At 32.8% G+C, this 20389-nt stretch overlaps 2 protein-coding genes across 5 annotated transcripts in view; one reads left to right on the forward strand and one right to left on the reverse strand.

Moving 5' to 3' along the window:
* LOC114339168 (dynein axonemal heavy chain 1-like) overlaps positions 1-20389 on the forward strand; it is a 1269803-nt gene that overhangs the window by 216280 nt on the left and 1033134 nt on the right. The gene's annotated exons all lie outside the window — the stretch shown is intronic.
* The window catches only part of LOC114339586 (uncharacterized), a 100764-nt gene continuing 82955 nt past the window's right edge, over positions 2581-20389 (reverse strand). The window contains exons 1-2 of one of the 2 annotated variants that reach the window (XM_028290243.2): positions 14964-15340; positions 2581-3830 (exon numbers count right to left, since the gene is read on the reverse strand). In XM_028290243.2, coding sequence (XP_028146044.1) covers positions 2601-3830; positions 14964-15239 — 1506 coding nt within the window. In that variant the 5' untranslated portion in view covers positions 15240-15340 and the 3' untranslated portion in view covers positions 2581-2600. Of the gene's footprint in view, positions 3831-14963; positions 15341-20389 lie in introns of those variants that run through there. The other variant, XM_050661251.1, reaches the window with a different exon arrangement.

Below are 20389 nucleotides of genomic sequence, written 5' to 3' on the forward strand. Positions count from 1 at the left end.
CCTTTTTATCCGATGCCTAGATTTTGTGTCATTTTGGAACTACTAATGAAATAAAAAAAATTAGTAGTTCCAAAATGACACAAAATCTAGGCATCGGATAAAAAAATTTATTTAAAGAAAGTGTATTTTTTTGTTCATCTTAATGGCGGTACAGGCTCGTTTTTTTAATATTGTATTTAATTACAGAGTAATTTCCACATATTAATATATTTTTCAAAATGGGCTCTGTACCGCCATTCTTTATTATATTACGAATAAGTGTGCCAAATACCTCGAAAAAATATTCAAAATTACAGCCGCAATCTTGGAACGCGTTTTCGCTACCTGTTGATCGCTACTGTTTCCTCTTAAGAGTTTTTATTAATATCATGGGTTTTTACCTAATATGTAATTAAGAGGATGGGTACGTATTTTCGGCTGCATTGCTATTCAAACGGGGATTCGTTTTTTTCGAATTCTGAGAAAACTAATAGGTATTTTTGAAAAATTGAACCGCAGAATTAAAGATTACGTTATTAGCGAGGGCCGAAAGTCCATGAGAACTTCTTTAATATTTATTTTAATAAGTTACAGGGGTGAAAACTAAGAGAAAATTTAGTGTGATTTTTAATTTCAAATATCTCATTCAAAATAAACATTTTATTTATTCTAAGAAACTTTCGGCCCTCGGTAATAATTTAGTCTTTCCTTTAGCGTTTAAATTTTTCAAAACTATTTACTGGTTTTTTCAGGTTTCGAAAAAAATAAACACAATGTCGGTGGTAATATTTTCCAAATCTATCTTTGTCTTACAACGCACTTAGTCGAATTGAATATTGCCAGCATATTGTCAGTTAGACAGTGACAATCAGTGACAATTTTAAATATTTGACATGGGATCGGGAATATTGTGAGTTGTTGATTAAATAATATTGATATATTATAGTGTATTTGATAAATAATTGATTTAAGACGTGAACTTAATAAAAAGTTATTTATTGTGTATTATATGTGGAAGATCCAAGCAGAGAATACATCAGGATAATATATTCTGTGATCCAAGTATTTTGTTGTTAAAGATGTTCAAAATTGTAAGCGTTTCATAGTAACAATATATTATTAAAAAATCACTTTCACACTTTTCCTCTTTTCTCGATTGAGTATTAGTTTTTGTTGTGGGTACATATATATTATTACAATCACTGAATACGTAGTTAGTAAAAAAATATCACATTTATTAACTGAATTAATAATTTGCAAGCATACAAACAACAGTTATCCAAGAACATTCAAAAGCCATCTCTTTAAGTTAATGATGACATTTTCAAGTAGAATGACATTCTAGTAATATTTACATATCCATACCAGTGTGAATTTTACTACACGTAATTTGCCGTGTAAAGACAGAAAAAGTAGGGATAGCCGTAAAATATTTGCGAATTATGTACCCATGGCCCTAACACTAACTGATAATACATAACTCATATTTTTTTAAAAAATAACCTTATTGGTTTCCATTACATCCGTAGAGCAATTAGACAAGGCGAAAACGGCGGGTTCGAAGGGAAAAATATTCCCATGAAATTTTTTTGCATATTCACATCCGTGAGACATCCCAGAATAAGGTTCAAGAAGTCGAACACGTGAAAAGTGGGCCAATTTTTTTTTAACAATTTTTTTTTAATCAAATTGCAAGAATCTATATTTTTAGCCCGAACAATTTTTTCTTTAATTTTTTGGACCATTGTGGACAAAAAGGTCTCTTATAATTTTTCTCTAAAGTTAATCGTTTTCGACTTATAAGCAATTTAAAATTGAAAAAAACGAAAAATGGCGATTTTCAAGGCTTAATAACTCGGTTAACAGTTATTATTATGAAAGTCAATATATAACTAAATTAAAGTTTAAAGCCCCCCTACAAGATCCTAAAGAAATTTTTGTCATTATTTTATCACTAAGCTGTTATTTTTAAGTAATAATAATAAGCGCAATGCACGTGTGCGGGGCTGTAAATGCTGAGTGCGAGAGAGAAGCCATTCCAGCAGTCCAATTGTGCATCTTACTCGCACTCACATTTACAGCAGCGTCAATACGATATAACCTCTTATTGTTATTAATTAAAAATAACAACGTAGTAGTAAATAAATGACACAGATTTCTATGATTTCTAGATCATGTAACGGCGACTTTAAGCTTTGATTTAGTCACTTTCTGACTTTCAAAATAATAATTTTTGACCGACTTATTAAGTCTTAAAAATGGCCATTTTCGCGTTTTTGAAATTTTAACTTGCTTATAACTCGAAAAAGATCAACTTTAGAGAAAAATTATAAGAGACCTTTTTTGTCTAGAATGGTCCAAAAAATCAAAAAAAAATTAGTCCGTGCCAAAAATACTGATTTTTGCAATTTGATTAAAAAATAATTGTTAAAAAAATTGGCCCACTTTTCTCGTGGGCGACTTCTTGAACCTTTGATTATGCAAAAATATCTCATGGGAATATTTTTCCCAACGAACCCGCCGTTTCCGCCTTGGCTAAATGGCCTATTTCTTTGACGGTGACACTCTATTTGAAGATTTGAATTTGTAATGAGCTGCCAGTTACAAACAAATAGACTTTATTAGATTACAATAACTTTTACAAATGGTAGTTCGTGTTTATGTACAGGAGACCTACCCCATATATCATTATTGCTGTCAAACATCATAATGTATGGTCTATTTATGCCGCATTGTTGTCTGGTAATGGTTAGATCATTGTCAATTTTTGTTACCTTCTCATCGTTGTCGGTTTTTGCTACTATCTTCATCCGAATTTCATAAGGGTTATAAATATTATTCTTATACGCATTAGTAAATTGTATTAAATATACAATATACTCTCTTACAAACACATAACAACTAAAAGTACCAGCAGGTTTTCTAAAGTAAGACGAAAATGCCAAACAATTATGATCTTTCATATGTTTGATCATTTGGTTAACAGTTCCTTTTTCATAACAATTTCCTATAGGACAAGTAAATTGTCTACCTAATTTACAGTTTATTTCATGTGATCGCATATCTGAAAATTCAATCTCTGTACTACATTTACTACAATTCCATTTGGAAAACTTCATTGTATCAAATATATCAAGGGGATGTGTTCTTTTAAGATATCGAGTAGTTGATGGATTAAATTTGAAAGCCTCATAACAATAGTAACATGTATAATTATTTTTTTCGTCAATGTAGTAAGCGTCAATTGGATTATCAGTTATTGAAAACATGCAGTATTCTTGGCATACTTTACATTTTAGATTGAATTTTGATGTGTACTCAATTTGACTCCCCTGTAGAGAATTATTTAATATGGGTGTACTCACATCTGGTGTCTCATTTGGGTGTGCTGGAGCCACATGATGGCGGCTCAATTCAGGTGCCGTTAAAACCTTTACATTACGATCAATTAATTTAAATTTGATTTGTATAAATTTTGACATATGTGATATATATACAGTAAAATCATCAGTACATGGTTTTGGTTTCAATACAATATCAAATTCTTTGTTTTCACTGCCTACAGTAAATTCATGGTATATATTTTTAGCGAGTTTAAAACTTCCCATATAAACCAAATCTAATTTTAGTGTATTTTCCGACTTACTATAGCTAATATATAGAAAAAATAAATTATCTCCTTCTTGGTATATATAAACACTAGGCATTTCTAAATAATCTTTCAAGTTGAAGACAAGGGTTGGGCAGTCCAATACGGCATTCTTATGTTTGAAATGAAAGTGTTGAAACATCATAAAACTCGCCATTTCTTCATCACAAATTGGGCACTTGTAATTTTTTTCCAAGCATATCTAAAAACATTAAACAATTGTAATTATAAAATCAATAGGTTGGTACATACCAAAGACCAAACAAAACTCAATATAACTAAGTATTCTATTATTGGGACCGTGCAAGTTCGGCAAAGCGACACCTGGTTTCTACGCTCAGCAACATTTTTCGCAGTTTTAATTGTATTGGCCAATTATATTAGTTCTGGTTACTAGATAATTGTCAAGGCCATAGTCCAAAAAAATAATAAGAAGAAAAAATAAGATTCAGGTTATGTTATTAAAACATAAACAATTGTATGTAGTAAATAAAATTAGTTATTAAAATGCAGTTCTGTAAGCAAAATACAATTAATTAAATTTACCTTTTTTCATTCATTCTCCTTGCCTTATTCCTATGCGGGGTCGGCTTCCCTAATTGCATTTCTCCACACAATTCTATCTTGGGTCATATCAATGTTAATCCCCTTTACCAACATATCCTGCCTTATCGCCTCCCCCCAGGTCTTCTTTGGTCTTCCTCTCCTACTCCTTCCAGGAATCTGCACTTCAGCTATTCTTCGTATTGGGTGATTAACGTCTCGACGTTGAACATGACCAAACCATCTTAACCTATGCTCTCTCATTTTGGCATCAATTGGTGCCACACCTAGACTTCCCCTAATATACTCATTTCTAATTTTATCCTTCTTTGTCACTCCACTCATCCATCTAAGCATTCTCATTTCCGCCACATGCATTCGTTGTTCCTCTTTCTTTTTCACTGCCCAGCATTCAGTTCCGTACATCATAGCCGGTCTTATGGCTGTTTTATAGAATTTTCCCTTCAGCTTCATTGGAATTTTTCTGTCACACAACACACCACTCGCTTCTTTCCACTTCATCCACCCAGCCCTAATTCCACTGCATGCATCTCCATCTATTTCTCCATTACTCTGTAATACCGATGCTAGGTACTTAAAACTATTGCTTTTTACATTCATTTCACCATCCAAAGATACCATTTTATTTGTAGTAGCTCCATCTTTAAATGAACATTCCAAATACTCTGTTTTTGTCCTACTAAGTTTTAAACATTTTTCCTCCAGAGCTTGTCTCCACTGTTCCAGTTTTTGTTCTAAGTCTTTTTCACTATTTCCTACTAACACGACATCATCAGCAGACATTAAGCACCATGGAATGTTACCCTGTAGTTTCGCTGTTATCTGGTCCAAAACTAATGAGAATAAATACGGACTAAGCACAGAGCCTTGGTGCAATCCTACTTTCACATGAAATTTATCAGTCTCTCCCACACCTGTCCTAGCACTAGTCGTTACTCCCTCATACATATCCCTCACAATCTTTATATATTCACCAGGGACTCCTTTCTTATTGAGTGCCCACCACAGAATCTCTCGAGGAACTCTATCATATATCTTAATTAAATTTACCTCTATATAATAATTGCATATCGTATCAATATTGTGGAGCAATATATAATTTTTCTTTTTTAATGAGAGTAGGTATGAAATTTACGTCAATTTGACAATTTCAATTGACAATATAAATTATTTAAGAAAGTTGCAATATTTCTCCGCTATTCGCGCACGATCGTTTCTCGTATGCCCTACAAGTACTTGCACACCTCGAATAAGTATTATTATAAATATAAATATATAAGTATTAAGCAATATGTGTAAGTATTATATTGAGTTTCGTTAGGTCGCTTAAAGAGAAAAGTCTTTGATCAATGTGTGCTGCCGGTTCTAGCCTATGGTTAAATGCCAACGCTCACTAAGACGTCCGCAAAAAAATTCTGACAACACAGAGGGCAATGCAAGGGCTCATGTTGGGATTAACCCTAATTATTAAGGACCTCTATTATAGAGACCGAATAACTAACAATAGCGTAATATAATAAAAAAAGTCAAAATGTAAATTCGTACAGGTTGAAACAAATTTTATATCAAAGTTTAGGTGGGTACAAAAGATATTTTCAAGAATGTATACAAATCGTACAAGGGGATCATTGTTTAAATAATTAAAAAGGGGTCATTTTTGCAAAAAAATACTTTTTTAACTGCTGAGGTAATTCACTTAATAATAAAGGTCTATGGGTTTTTTTTCTGCAAAGTTGAAGGGTAAATCTTTCACATAAGACTTACTAGATTAAATTTGACCCCCTATTTATTTAAATAATTGTATATAAAACTTTAAAAACTAATTTGCAAAAAAATATTTTTAGCGTTTCAAGTAAGCACTATAAAATATCTTATTTTACAGACAAAGTTGCACTATGTTACCAGTATTAAGCAAAAAAAAATTGGTCTGAAAATATTTAATATTTTTTGAGATATTGAATTTGTTTATTAAATGTTACTCTATTTTCAATTGCAAAAACGCGGTTGTTCTTGGGCCTTTTCTATATATTATGGTTATAAGTTTTATAGTGGGGAGAAAGGTCAAAAACAGATTAATAATAGCATAGGAATGTTAAAATCATAATAAATTGTATGAATAAAAAATATATATAGATAGAAAAGTAAAGTTAACGTTCTGTTTTATTGTATCCCTATGAGCATTCGTAAATCTGGTCAAGTTTGGAGCGCTGTAAAACCTAGATAAATAAATAGAATTAAACACATTTTTCTACAACCGTGTTAAAAATGCAATTTTCAGCACTCCATACGAGCGTTAAAAATGCTACTTTAAGGCACTAGTGCTTTAAAATTTTTATGGCACTGCAATTCGTGTTGACCGTATACGCTCTTAGCTTCGCTGGTGTCGCTCCTAGCGTATTACTAATGCAACTTTCACCGGTAATTTTTAAATTTAATATTTAATTGTTATCGCTTAATATTTACCACGCAAAAAAGTAATTAAATTGTAATCGATTTTTTAAAGATTTTGCTAATCATTTTAACGTCCTATTAATGAAATATTAATTTCTTACTTCGGATACTTTCACAATTATCGTGTAGAGGGCGCTTAGATTTATAGTTTAATTTATTAATAGATTAATTTGTAATTGTATCTACATATTACGAAATATTAAAACTTAAATTCAGTATTTGAAACGTAAGTATATTAATAGTTGAAAGACTGATAAGTTTGTACACACTTGAATGAATAAGGGAAAATGAAAATGTAGTATGTCAAAGTGTGTAAATAATTTTATTTCCTTAGCTGAGCGCTTTCGACATAAACGTCATCATCGGAGCTAATGGTCAAATACTAAAAAAGTACCGCTACATAGAGGTGTAAAAAAGTGCATCTTAGGAATGTACATTTGCTTTTTAAATTTTGAATGCTAGCTTAGTCCTCCGTACAACAGCAAACAGCAAAAAAAACAGAAAGAAACGGCCACATACACGTTGCACAAAAAAACATATAAACTTTTTTCATGGTCCGGGTGTCGATATCACCCGTCCATCCTTGGCCTAGTAACAACAGCTGACCTGTTGTCAGCTGTTGCTACTAGGGTCAGCTGTTGTTACTAGGCCAAGGATGGACGGGTGATATCGACACCCGGACCATGAAAAAAGTTTATATGTTTTTTTGTGCAACGTGTATGTGGCCGTTTCTTTCTGTTTTTTTTGCTGTTTGCTGTTGTACGGAGGACTAAGCTAGCATTCAAAATTTAAAAAGCAAATGTACATTCCTAAGATGCACTTTTTTACACCTCTATGTAGCGGTACTTTTTTAGTATTTGACCATTAGCTCCGATGATGACGTTTATGTCGAAAGCGCTCAGCTAAGGAAATAAAATTATTTACACACTTTGACATACTACATTTTCATTTTCCCTTAGTAAGTATATTAAAGTAAAAATGTACACCACAGCTTTGACCAACTAATATTATTTCCTATTAATGTTTTTAATTTCAAGGTTTTAAATTAATCACTTTGACATTTATGTCAAATTTCCGGTAAAAGCTTACAGATTTGTCACTACTGGCACTCGCGAGTTTTTAAATATCCCCTCTACCTACGAGCTCAGAGCGTATAGGTAATTTTGATGTAATGTCAAAAAATATAAAAATGGAATATCAGTCAAGTTCAAGTAAAAGGTTTTGTAGATATTGTCCTGTAATTACGTTTGTAGAAAAAATATTGTATGATATGCGTGTTAAAAAGTACATTTTTAAGGCACTCATGTGAATTGCAGAACTTGGTATCGCTCATTCTGCAAACTTTCACATGCGTGCCTTAAACGTATTCTTTTAACACTTATATCATAAATAACGGTTATACTGGAAATTGTTCGCTGAAAAACCCTTTACAAAATTGCTGTAATATTATTTTAATGTAAAATGAACTGAAAAAAATTTATAACCTCCAAAAAGAAACTTAAAATTTTTTTACATATTTTTGTTTATATGTTTTTTGTTGGTCACTTGACGATAAAAAGTACTAGAAATAAAATTGTAGAAAAGTTAATTTTCTACATTTTATGTTTAATTAGATTTTCCATAGGGTTGGTAGTTTATGAGATATAGCGCGAAACCCCTTTGCGGCCCATTTCCAAGATGGCGGCCGGCGGACAAGGGTGGCAACCCCAAAAAATTGAACTTAAGCTTCTACTGATCTCCCCTACACATTAAAGAAATAAAATTGACTCCTCTAACAAATGCAAGGTATGGCTTAAAAAATGTAATATTTTAATGGAGTATCTATAGACCGGGAGATATTATATAGAAGTTCAGCCACGATTTTTTAAGTCCTGCCTTTTGCAATAGTGGAAGGGTAGACGAGGTACTTACAATTTGTGGAAATATCCACAAATTTCTTGTGACATTTTTCTGTAAAAATTATATTTTCCCAAAAAAATTAAAATAGGGTTTTGCGATGAATTTCTGAGTCCTGCCATATCCGTAGAATGACAGGATACTATGGATTTTATGAAGAAAATTTTTTGGGTAGGAGGGTTGCAAACGGGCTAACGGAGTATATCTGTATACAAACATGTAAGGAAAATAATGAAATTTTCATGATTTTCTGGGTCCTGCCAACTAAATAAATTAAACATATTTATTTCAAAATGATCAAAAAAAATGTTGGCTCCTACTCTTTAAGTATACTTGCCCCTTGGAAAATTATGCGCAAAATGTTTACCCTGATTCCGTGATTTTCTGAGTCCTGCCTTTAAAAAGTTATAATACTCAAATGCAATCAATACTTTTTCGGTACTCTTCAGGAAGGTTAAACGGTTCATGTAAGACGGCAGGAGTCCTAGATTTGTAAGAAAATTCGTGAAAAATTGCACGATGTTCTGAGTCATGCCATTTTGCATGTTTCAAGAATCTTAATATAAGTCTATTTACAAAGAGGCAGGATGGTTTTATAGATATTTCCTGTACAGGGTGGGGCATTAGTGTGACAAAGTCCAATTACTCGTTTGTCGTAAAAGATACGAAAAAAAGTTATTTAGGTAAAACGTGGGACAAAGAGAGAATCATAATTTAAAAATATTTTCTAATATACAGGGCTACCCGTATTGACAGGGTGACACAAACTTATGTTTTTTTTAATCGAACACCTTGTATATAATTTTAAGATACGTAAGATAATTTTAAGACAATTTAACACAATTCACATAATCCAAAAATGTTTCCTAAGGGAGCTAGAGCTCTTTGAAGACGAGCCTTGTAATTAGATCTTTTTATCTCCAGAACGCTTCCATTTCGATAGACAAAAACTGGTCCGCATTTTTATCTTCCAGAAAAATCTTTCCGTTTTTTAGAAAAATCAATTTCAAAATTTTTCGTATTTTGAATTTAAGAAAAATTTAAAAAAAAAATAAAAAAAACGGTGTATTTACCGACTTAAAGCAAGAGTAACTTTTAGTACTAGAATACCTCATAATTTAATACTCTACTGTCAAAAATGCTTAACAATTAAAGCAAGTTATGAGATTTCGTTGATCTACCCAAGACGGACGCCTATGACCGATACTAGAAATTGACAATTGATAAAATATTCATCTCTGGAAGAGAAATAAACGTACCAGTTTTCCTTTTTCTAAATAGTTTTTTTTTTATTTTTATTTTTTGCAAATTCAAAAACAGAAAAAATTTTCAAATCGATTTTTCTAGAACCCGGCGTATCCTACCGACGTAAAGCAAGACTACCTTTCAGTACAAGAATACCTCATAGTTTAATATTCCAGTGTCAAAAATGCTTAAAAGTTAAACACAGAAAAGTTATGGGAAAAAATATCGGTTTCCCCACCCTAAACGGACGCCTATGACCGGTACTAAAAATTGACAAATGATGGAATCGATTTATCTCTTGAAGATAAATAGGTGTACCAGTTTTCATTTTTCTAAATAGAAGTGTTCTGGAGCTATTTAAAAAAAAACTAATTAGAATACGCCATCTTTAAAGAGCTATAGTTTCCTTGGGAAGCATTTTCGGACAAGGTGAATTGAATTAAATTTTCTTAAAATTATCTGAGGAATCTCCGTGCTTCGATTGTTAAAAGAGTTTCTGGACACCCTGTATAATAGGTACAATCCCTACTATAACCAATTAATTGTAAAATTATTGATTTTCTTCCTACTACTTTTATTACGTTTACTTAGATACAAATATAATCTAATCGCTTAAAATAAATAGGTTACAGTTTGGTATTAGATTTGAAAGGTGTGTAAAAATCCGAGACATTACTCGAAGTAAGGTGTGTAAAAAGACCGAGGAAAATAATATTTAATACCGTACTATTCTTTTAACGATATAAAAATTAATTTTTATGTATTAAAATATCTTTGCTGTTATCTTGCCACGTTGTAAACGGTTTTAGATTAGTGTTTTTTAAGCATACTTGACATGGCATGACTCAGAAATTTGTGGTGATATGAATATGTTTGTATAACAACCTGCAATAATTTTACTGACATAAAATGTTACTTTTATATACAAAATAACTACACAACCATCCTGCCTCTTTGTAAATAGCTTTATATTAAAATTCTTGAGATATGTCCAAAATGCCATGACTCAAAAAATCGTGTAACTTTCCACGAATTTTCTTACACATTTTTAACTCTGTGTAGTAAAATAGGTGTAACTAGATATCCTGCGATTTTGAAGAAGGTCTACTTAAATTATTTATTTTATAATACAATTTATTTTATGACTCAGAAAATCACGGAACCAGGGTGAACATTTTCCACAGAATTTTCCAAGGGACAAGCGCAGTTAACCATTTGGAGACGTCATGCCAACATTTTTTTCGATAATTTTCAAATAATTATGTTTAATTTATTAAGTTGGCAGGACTCATTATTTTCAAAATTTCATTACTTTCATTACATGTTCGTATATTCATATACACTCTTAGTCCTTTTGCAACCCTCCTGCCCAAAAAATTTTCTTCATAAAATTGATAGTAACCTGTCATTTTATGAATATGGCAGGACTCAGAAATTCATCGCAATTTCCCCTTTTTTCCTCATGGAGAATCTAATTTTCACAGGAAAATGTCAAAGGAAACCCGTGGATTTTTCCATAAATTGTACGTACCTTTTCTAACCTTCCAGTATAGTGGAGTCACTGAAGGTGGATATGAGCTATTACCTCCGATTTCGTTGAACCTCCATCGATTTGCATGAAAATTGGTGAGTGGTTAGAGGATATCTCCAGGAACAAAGGCGATATGGTGCCAACTTGCGCTTTTACCCTGGGGGTGGATGCCACCCCTTCTCGGCGGTGACAATTATTTTATTAAAAATAAGCCCATAATTCGATAGAGGGACAAATTTCAAGCAAAATTTGTTATATAAAGTTATTAAAATAAATCAAAACTTTTTGAGTTATTAAATATTAAAGATTTTAATTTTTCTTGAGAAAAATGCATGTTTTTAATCAATTTTTCATCAATAACTCAAAAAGTGTAAGTTTTTACAAAAAAAGTTATTTTTGTCAAAATTGAAGCTAATAGTCCTGTCGCCAGTGGGGGTACAACGGCCTCCTTAATTCAGATGGACTTACCCAAGTTTTTTTCATGTATTTTGACCAGTACAACACGAATTTTTTGGGTAACAGTCGTTCCGGATGTCGATAAGATTGTTATAAACTAAGAACTTGAGGAATCACATAACAACGATTTTTCGCCAAACAAAACATTTTTTGTATATTTTGGGTCATTCTAAGCAAAAAATGTTTTTACAAGTTTTTTCGTAGGATGCATAGTTTTCGACATAAACGCGGTTGAACTTTCAAAAAATCGAAAAATTGTAATTTTTGAACCCGATTAACTTTTGATTGAAAAATAAAATAGCAATTCTGCTTACCGCTTTTGAAAGTTCAAGTCAAATTCTATCGGTTTTGATTACTGTCATTGCTAAAAATTAATTTTTTGATTGTTAAACAAAGCTATTAACACATAGTGATTTAATGATGTTTTCAGTGCATTTCTCAATTGAAATCGATTGAGTAGGCGCGCATACAAACAATTTCTACGTAGATTACGTGCATTAAACTAAAAAATTGTTTAACAAATAAAAACTTAATTTTTAGCAATGAAAATAATCAAAACCGATAGAATTTGACTTGAATTTTCAAATGCAGTAAGCAGAATTGCTATTTTATTTTTTAATCAAAAGTTATTCGGGTTCAAAAATTGCACCTTTTCGATTTTTTGAAAGTTCAACCGCGTTTATCTCGAAAACTATGCATCCTACAAAAAAAACTTGTAAGATCATTTTTGCTGAGAATCACCCAAAGAATACAAAAACATGTTTTATTCTTTGAAAAATCGCTTTTATGTAATTCCTCAAGTTCTTTGTATATAACAATCTTATCAACATCCGGATCAACTGTTACCCAAAAAATTCGTGTTCTACGGGTCAAAATACATAAAAAAACTTGGGTAAATCCATCTGAATTAAGGAGGCCGTTGTACCCCCTCTGGCGACAGGACTATAATAAAAAATAAAATAAACCCGTTACTACAAAAACCTTTTAATGTTAACTAAAAGTGGGTTATAAGTAATTTAGGTAATGTATATTTTTTTCGGCGAGTAAGAAACTCATAAGTATTCAAGCTGAAATAACGGGAAATTGATGCATTTTATAACATAAACTTATAATCAAGTATATTCAAATGGGAAATAAGCCACAATTTTACCTAAAAATGATTTTATTAACGTTTCGATGCCCAAGTCAATAGAAATAAAATACCACAATTAGTAAATCAGTAACATATCCAGTTAGTACATATTTAGTATTTTAGTATTATTTAAAATTTAAAATATCAAGTCAGAATTTGGTATTAGTTTTGAGAGTAAACTAAATGTAAACCCAAATACTTACGATGTCGGGATAGTATCACGAGGTTTTTCCTGGTTTGCCCTCGTGATTTACTATGGAATCTCTAACGCGAGAATTTCAGTGCCGCCGTTGCATTTGGTTGTCTTTTTAAAGACAGATCACATGCTATGATTTTTTGTGGCGGATATTCTTGAGTTGGGATTGATTTCATGTAATCGAATGAACTATCTTTTAGTAAAGTCGTCCCAGGAACGCAACTCATCAATATTGGCAATATCATTTTAAAGTCGTCTACTTTAAAATGTATAATACGTGTCTGAATTGCCGATATAAATGAGTCAGATTAAATAAATTATTAGAAGAATTTTTTACTAAGCAACAACATTTTTGTTTATTTAGTATTATTTTGTATTTTGACAGCGACACCCGACTTGGGCGTCGAAACGTTAATAAAATCATTTTTAGGTAAAATTGTGGCTTATTTCCCATTTGAATATACTTGATTATAAAAATGCCACAAGAAAATAGCTTCAGAATAACATAAACTTATTAAACATTTGTCAAAGTACTTAAAAATATCTATTAAATGAGCCCCCGAACATGTTGATAGCGTTAAAATTTATGCTCCAAAATTTTTTCAAAACTTTTCTTTTTAAAATGTTTCCAAAAAATTTTAATGTTTTTTTTTTAATAACTCCTTTCGTATTACGATATCAGGTTCTTCTAAAAATTGTTTGAAAGTTAATTCCAAGTGCTATTTAAGGACGTTGAACTTAATCTTTTAAACCCCTAACTTTTTTAAAAATTAAAGGTTAAATGACCCCGGTTGCATGGTTCTCACAGCAAAATTTAAGATTTAAACCTTTCTATCTCGGTTATTTTTTATCCTATAGAAATAGTAAAACAGGTAAAATATTTGGTACAGAAAAAACTAAAATTTGGTTATATATAATTTTTTACATATATTGAGTATTTTTGGAGTTATTATCGAAAGAATATGAGAATTACAATAATTGTAAAAACTATGATTTTTTTAAATTATAACTTTTTTTTTCAAAAGTATGAATTCTAAACCGGTCAAAATTTTCTAAAACATTACTTATGCTAACATAAAGAATTTTTGTGGAAATGGTGTATGTTTTATTTTTCACTCTTTCCTAAAAAATTCGAAACGGTTCTTTTATTTTCATTATAACTTGCTTAATTTTGATGCTATTACCTTATTCTGAAGCTCATTTGATAGGTATTTCGAAGTACTTTGGCAAATGTTTAGCAGGAATATTTTATACATTGCATCGTTTTCCCGTTATTTAAGCTTGAATACTTAGATTTGAGTACTCGTCGAAAAAAATACACATTCAATTGCCAGTAACCCACTTTGAACTAACATTAGTTTAGTTCTTTGTACGAGGAATGTATTCAATTTTTTATTGTCTTCAATTTCAGAAATAATAACTTTTTTGTAAAAGCTTATAGTTTTTGACTTATACGTGAAAAACCGATTTAAAACATGCATTTTTTTACGAAAAAATAAAATATTTGGTCTTTAATAACCCAAAAAGTGTTGATTTATTTTAATAACTTTATATAACAAATTTTGCTTATAATTTGTCCCTCTATCGACTTATGGTATTATTTTTAATAAAATAATTTTCACCCTCGAGAAGGGGTGGCACCCACCCACAGGGTAAAAGCGCAAGTTGGCATCACGTCACCTTTGTTGCTTGAGGTATTCTCTAACTGCTCACCAATTGTCATGAAAATCGATGAAGGTTCAACGAAATCGGAGGTGAAAACCTTCAGTGACTGCACTAGTATTGCAAAGGACAGGACTTGGAAAATCGTGGTTGAAGTCCTGTTAATATCTCCCGGTTTACTATGAATTTATATAAATCTTACCTTTTCGTGATCTCGCACCTGGGAATATGTTAACAATTCCCGACATCCATCAAACCTGTTAACACATTTAAATAAAACGTGTTCAGCAATTTTTCCATATAGTGATTCTACCCCTTGTGATTTCCGAAGCGCTGGTTCCTTCTTATCAACATCAACACATCTTCCACACTGTATACGCCTGTTTGGATAAATTTTTACTGGTTTCACTGATAAATATTTATGACAAAAACTGCAAAGTAATGTATCCAGAATATTATCTGGAATTATAAGCACCATTATAACCTCATATTATAAAATTTAGCAAGGAAATATAATTTTATGAAAAACTGGTCTTGTTTTAATCACATCACAACACACATAACTGATTAATGTATAAAATATTTTACATTGCATATGCACATGCACATTGCTATCCTTGACATCCAATCGTCATCCTACTTGAAGGTTAAAGATAATGTCTGCTATTTTCCAACAATGGCGTGCTCGTTTATTTTATTTTATTTTATTTTTATTTTGTTGTTAACTCCCAGCATACAGTATGGTGCAAATATTTGGAATAAATTCGTTATTTCGTAAACCGGCGACTTGGAAAAATCCTAAAACGGGTTGATTTTTATTTTTAAGGGAAAATCCTGAAACATCGATTTTCATTTTTAACTCTTAAGTACTAACTCACGTCTCTCAGACGGCATCGATTGTCGAAAGTGGGATATTTCCTTTCCTATAAAATTTTAAAGGTCACCCGTTTATAACTTTTCAAGTTGGGTTGTTCTTTAGTAGTATCGAATTCGGCAATTTGCGGCAGGTTATTATTAGAAAGATATTTAGGCTCAAATTGTGATTTCCGTCTAATAGACTGGGTGATAGTGTTTGTGCCCCACTTCGTCAAAAAACATCAAATAAGGGAATAAAAACCCTGAGGAAACTATTTTGAAAGGGTTTGATGAGGTAGAAGACGACATAAGCGAAGTGGAATCAATTTGTGATGAATATGTTGCAACTGACTATCATTGCTACACTGTACTAACTATAGTACCTGTCAGTTTTTTTTTTTTGTTTTAACATTTTGTAAATACCTTTTTATTTTCATTTTTCTTACTCTTTGTCAAACGCGATTATAAATTTTTATGAAGATTCTTTAATTTGTTTAATTTTTATCACACTTCTTTCAGGAGTATAAAGGTACACAAACAATCCTTCCATTCTTGTTAAAATGTTTTTTATTTTAATAAATACGGAAAAACCAGATTAATTACTGTTTTTTAGATAATCAATACTTTCAGTAAGTCATCGAGACATTTTTTTGCTTTAAAATATTTAACAAAAATAAAAATTACCACTAAAATGTTAAACCCGTCTGTCAGGCCGTTAGTTAGTGTTTTCGTCATTGATTTAAGATGTTAGTACTTAAGGGTTAAATTATAATTTTTTAAAGTATATCTCAAACTAGTGTAATGGTAGATCGCCTCCACGTGGTGCACCCTGGGTAACGCTAAATGGTCTATCAATTTTTGGACGCCAAACTAGCCGCTAAGCTCTCCTGGCAACCAGTACGATAAAGAAAAGCAAGGAAAGGAATCTCCATATAGGAATATGGAAAACTACAAAGGTGTTTATCAACACCATTTGACGAGACGTATCGGACCAACCCTCCGTATATGTCAAATAAACATAGAGGGAATTAGTAGATCAAAATCTGAATTTCTTTCAAAAATACTAATAGAAAATAACGTTGACGTCATAGCTATTCAAGAAACTCACGCACCATCAGAAACCGAGCTTCTTAAGAGGGGTAAAATTCCGGGATATAGCATGATTGGAGCCACTTACAGCAATGTTTACGGAACTGCAACTTACGTGAATAACAGTATACAAAATTCCAAGGTGAAGGACTGCAGCTGCGAAAATAGTGTATCCATGATCTCTACAAAAGTGAATGACATAACCATAAAGAACATCTACAAACCACCATTAACTAAATGGCCAACAAATGTAATCAAAACTGAGGACAACCAACCTACAGTTTACATAGGGGACTTTAACAGTCACCACAACAAATGGGGGTATGAAAACAATGATGAAAATGGGGAAAAACTCCTGGAGTGGGCCGAAGAAAACAATATCCACCTTATCCATAGTCTAAAAGATAAACCTACTTTCTTTTCTAGAAGATGGCGCAAAGGCTACAACCCTGATCTATGCTGGGTTTCGAGTAACTCACAGTTACAACCACTCCCAAGCTCCCGAACTGTACTGCCTAGTTTCCCTCGCAGCCAACATCGACCTGTCATAATCGAAATAGGCATACAAATTTCTATCGTTGAATCCACGCCGAGACCCCGTTGGAATTTTAACAAAGCAAATTGGCCTGAATACACCAAAGAGCTGGACACCTGCATTCGCTTCATTGACCCAAAGGCCAACAATTACCACCGTTTTTTAGGAATGGTTATCTCTATCGCCAAAAAACATATCCCCCGAGGTTTTCGAAAGGAGTACATCCCAGGCTGGACGGAAGAAAGCCAAAAACTATATGAAGAATTTTTGAAATCAGAAGATCCCGAAATCGGTGACAACTTACTCAAGTCACTGGATTCAACTAGACTTAATAAATGGAAATCTACCGTAGAACATATTGATTTCTCCCGTTCCAGTCGGAAGGCATGGGGACTGATCCGCAAACTGGGCGAAGCAAGCAGAGCACAACACTTAAACAAATCAACAATTGAGCCAAATAAGATAGCCAATAGAATAATTGAGAACTCTCGAGCTCCATCTGAGAAAACTCATACATCGATGGTAAAAAAAGCTCTTAAACAACTTAAATCAAATACCCCCACAACATCAGAATACTCACGTGCCTTCTCATTGGATGAAATAAACGAAGCGCTTAACCAAACCAAAACGGGAAAAGCAGCTGGTTTCGATGGAATATATCCTGAGTTTATAGTCCACACTGGTACAAAAACAAGACAATGGCTCAAAGAATTCTTTAGCGACATTGTGACTACAGCTATGCTTCCCCCAGAATTTAAAAGAACAAAAATTATCGCAATCCAGAAGCCTGGCAAAGACAACAAGCTGCCTGAAAGTTACCGGCCTATCGCCTTACTCAGTTGCTGTTATAAATTACTAGAACGACTCTTATATAATAGAATATGTAACACCATTGAGGACGCTGTACCAATTGAGCAAGCTGGATTTAGAAAAGGACAAAGCTGTTGTGACCAAGTGCTGTCCTTAACTACATTCATCGAAGCTGGCTTTGAAAGACGTGAAAAATCTGCCATAACATTTATAGACCTTACGGCTGCCTATGACACTGTGTGGAGAGAGGGCCTTATTTATAAGTTGATGAAAATCATACCCTGTCTCAAAACTTGTCAGCTGATAAACAATCTACTAACTAACAGACTGTTTCAGGTATATATAAATGATGCACGAAGTAGCGGTAGAAAACTTAACAACGGCTTACCTCAAGGCTCAGTGCTAGCTCCTTTATTATTTAACCTTTATACGGCGGATATACCTGAAACAAAATCGAGAAAATTCGCTTATGCAGACGACCTGGCCATTGGCTTCCAAGATAATAGTAAGGAAGCTGGAGAACGAGCTCTAAACGAGGACCTAACTACACTTAGTAACTACTTTAAGAACTGGCGCTTACGTCCTAACACAAGCAAAACTGAAACCTGTCTCTTTCACCTGTCGAACCAACTTGCGGGCGATACCCTCAATGTAACTCTAAATGATGCAGCTATCAAACATAACAACAACCCCAAATATCTAGGCATCACACTTGATAGAACACTCACCTTCAAAAGCCATCTTACAAACGCAGCCGGTAAACTGAGAACAAGAAATAATATAATAACAAAACTTGCTGGAACAACTTGGGGTGCTTCTGCAGATACTCTTCGGACCTCTGCTCTAGCTTTGGTTTTTTCAGTGGCAGAATATTGTGCACCAGTATGGTTAAATAGTGCACATACAAACAAAATCGATGTCCAACTTAATCAAACCATGAGATTAATCACTGGAACAATAAAATCAACCCCAGTGAGATGGCTGCCTACTTTGAGCAATATTGCCCCACCAGATCTACGCCGTACAGCAGCATTAGTGAGAGAGTATCAGAAAATTGTAGCCAACATACAATTACCAATCCATCAAGACATACCAGACATCTCAAAAGAGCACCAGCGACTGAGGTCTAGAAATCCTCCAATCAGAACTGCCCGAACAATTGGTGATTCCTATGATATACAAAGGCAATGGTCCACAAGATGGATGCCAACAATAGCAGCAGACTATATTCAGATATCCACCCCAACCCAGGGTTTCATCGGATCGGGTCTGCCCCGGCCCACCTGGACGAGGCTTAATCGCATACGTACCGGACATGGTAAATGTGCTGATTCTCTGTTCAAATGGGGTCGTGCAGAAAGTCCACAGTGTGATTGTGGATCGCTTAGACAGACCATAAGTCATTGTGTTTCAGATTGCCTAAATCGGGCCTACCGTGGAAACCTCCAGGACTTTGTGGAATGCTCCCCAGATGCAATTGAATGGCTATGTAAATTGGACATTAATATTTAGATTCATTCATTATGTTTTGGTGTTTGAATAATATATGTGTATATGTGTATATATGTGTGTATATATGTATATATGTGTGTATATATGTATATATGTATATATATTATATTTGTGTATTTATCGTACTGAGAAAGTCCATACGCTAAATAAATAAAAACTAGTGACGTCATGCATGTGGGTGTTATGACGCAATCGATGCCTTTTTTTAATGAGAATATGGGTCGCGTGCTAGTTCATTTGAAAGGTTATTCAATTCTCTATTCAGTAATGTAATCATTAACACAATTATTTATACAGAACCTGCAACCAAAAAATATATGAATTAAATAAATTGAGAGAAAAAGAAGAATGTATGTAATTTACTTAATTCAAAATACATCATACTGCTGTCTAGGAGGGAATAGAAAAAAATGATAACTTCATAAATAAACATTACTTTTCCCTTATATGCCAGTCAATGAGAGCATGAAGAGGATATTACCTCCGAATTCTATCCTACTGCATGGATTTTACTGACATTTTGGGAATAGCCTCTTATTCCATTGAAATGTTACATTTAAGGTTGCATTTCTTAGAGGAGTCAATTTTTTTTAGTGTGTAGGAGGGTTCAGTAGAAGCTTAAGTTCAAGTTTTTGGGGTCGCTGCAATTGTCCCTCTACTGCCATCTTGGAAAAAGCGGTGCAAAGAGCTTTCGCGCTGTATCTCTTAAACTAGCAACCGTACAGAAAATTTAATTACACATAAAATGTAGCAAATTAAATTTTCTACAATTTCGTATCATTACTTTGTATCTTCAAGTGACTAACAAAAAAGTTATAAACAAAAAT

This window comes from Diabrotica virgifera, chromosome 9, assembly GCF_917563875.1.
Source record: "Diabrotica virgifera virgifera chromosome 9, PGI_DIABVI_V3a".
Lineage (NCBI taxonomy): Eukaryota > Metazoa > Arthropoda > Insecta > Coleoptera > Chrysomelidae > Diabrotica > Diabrotica virgifera.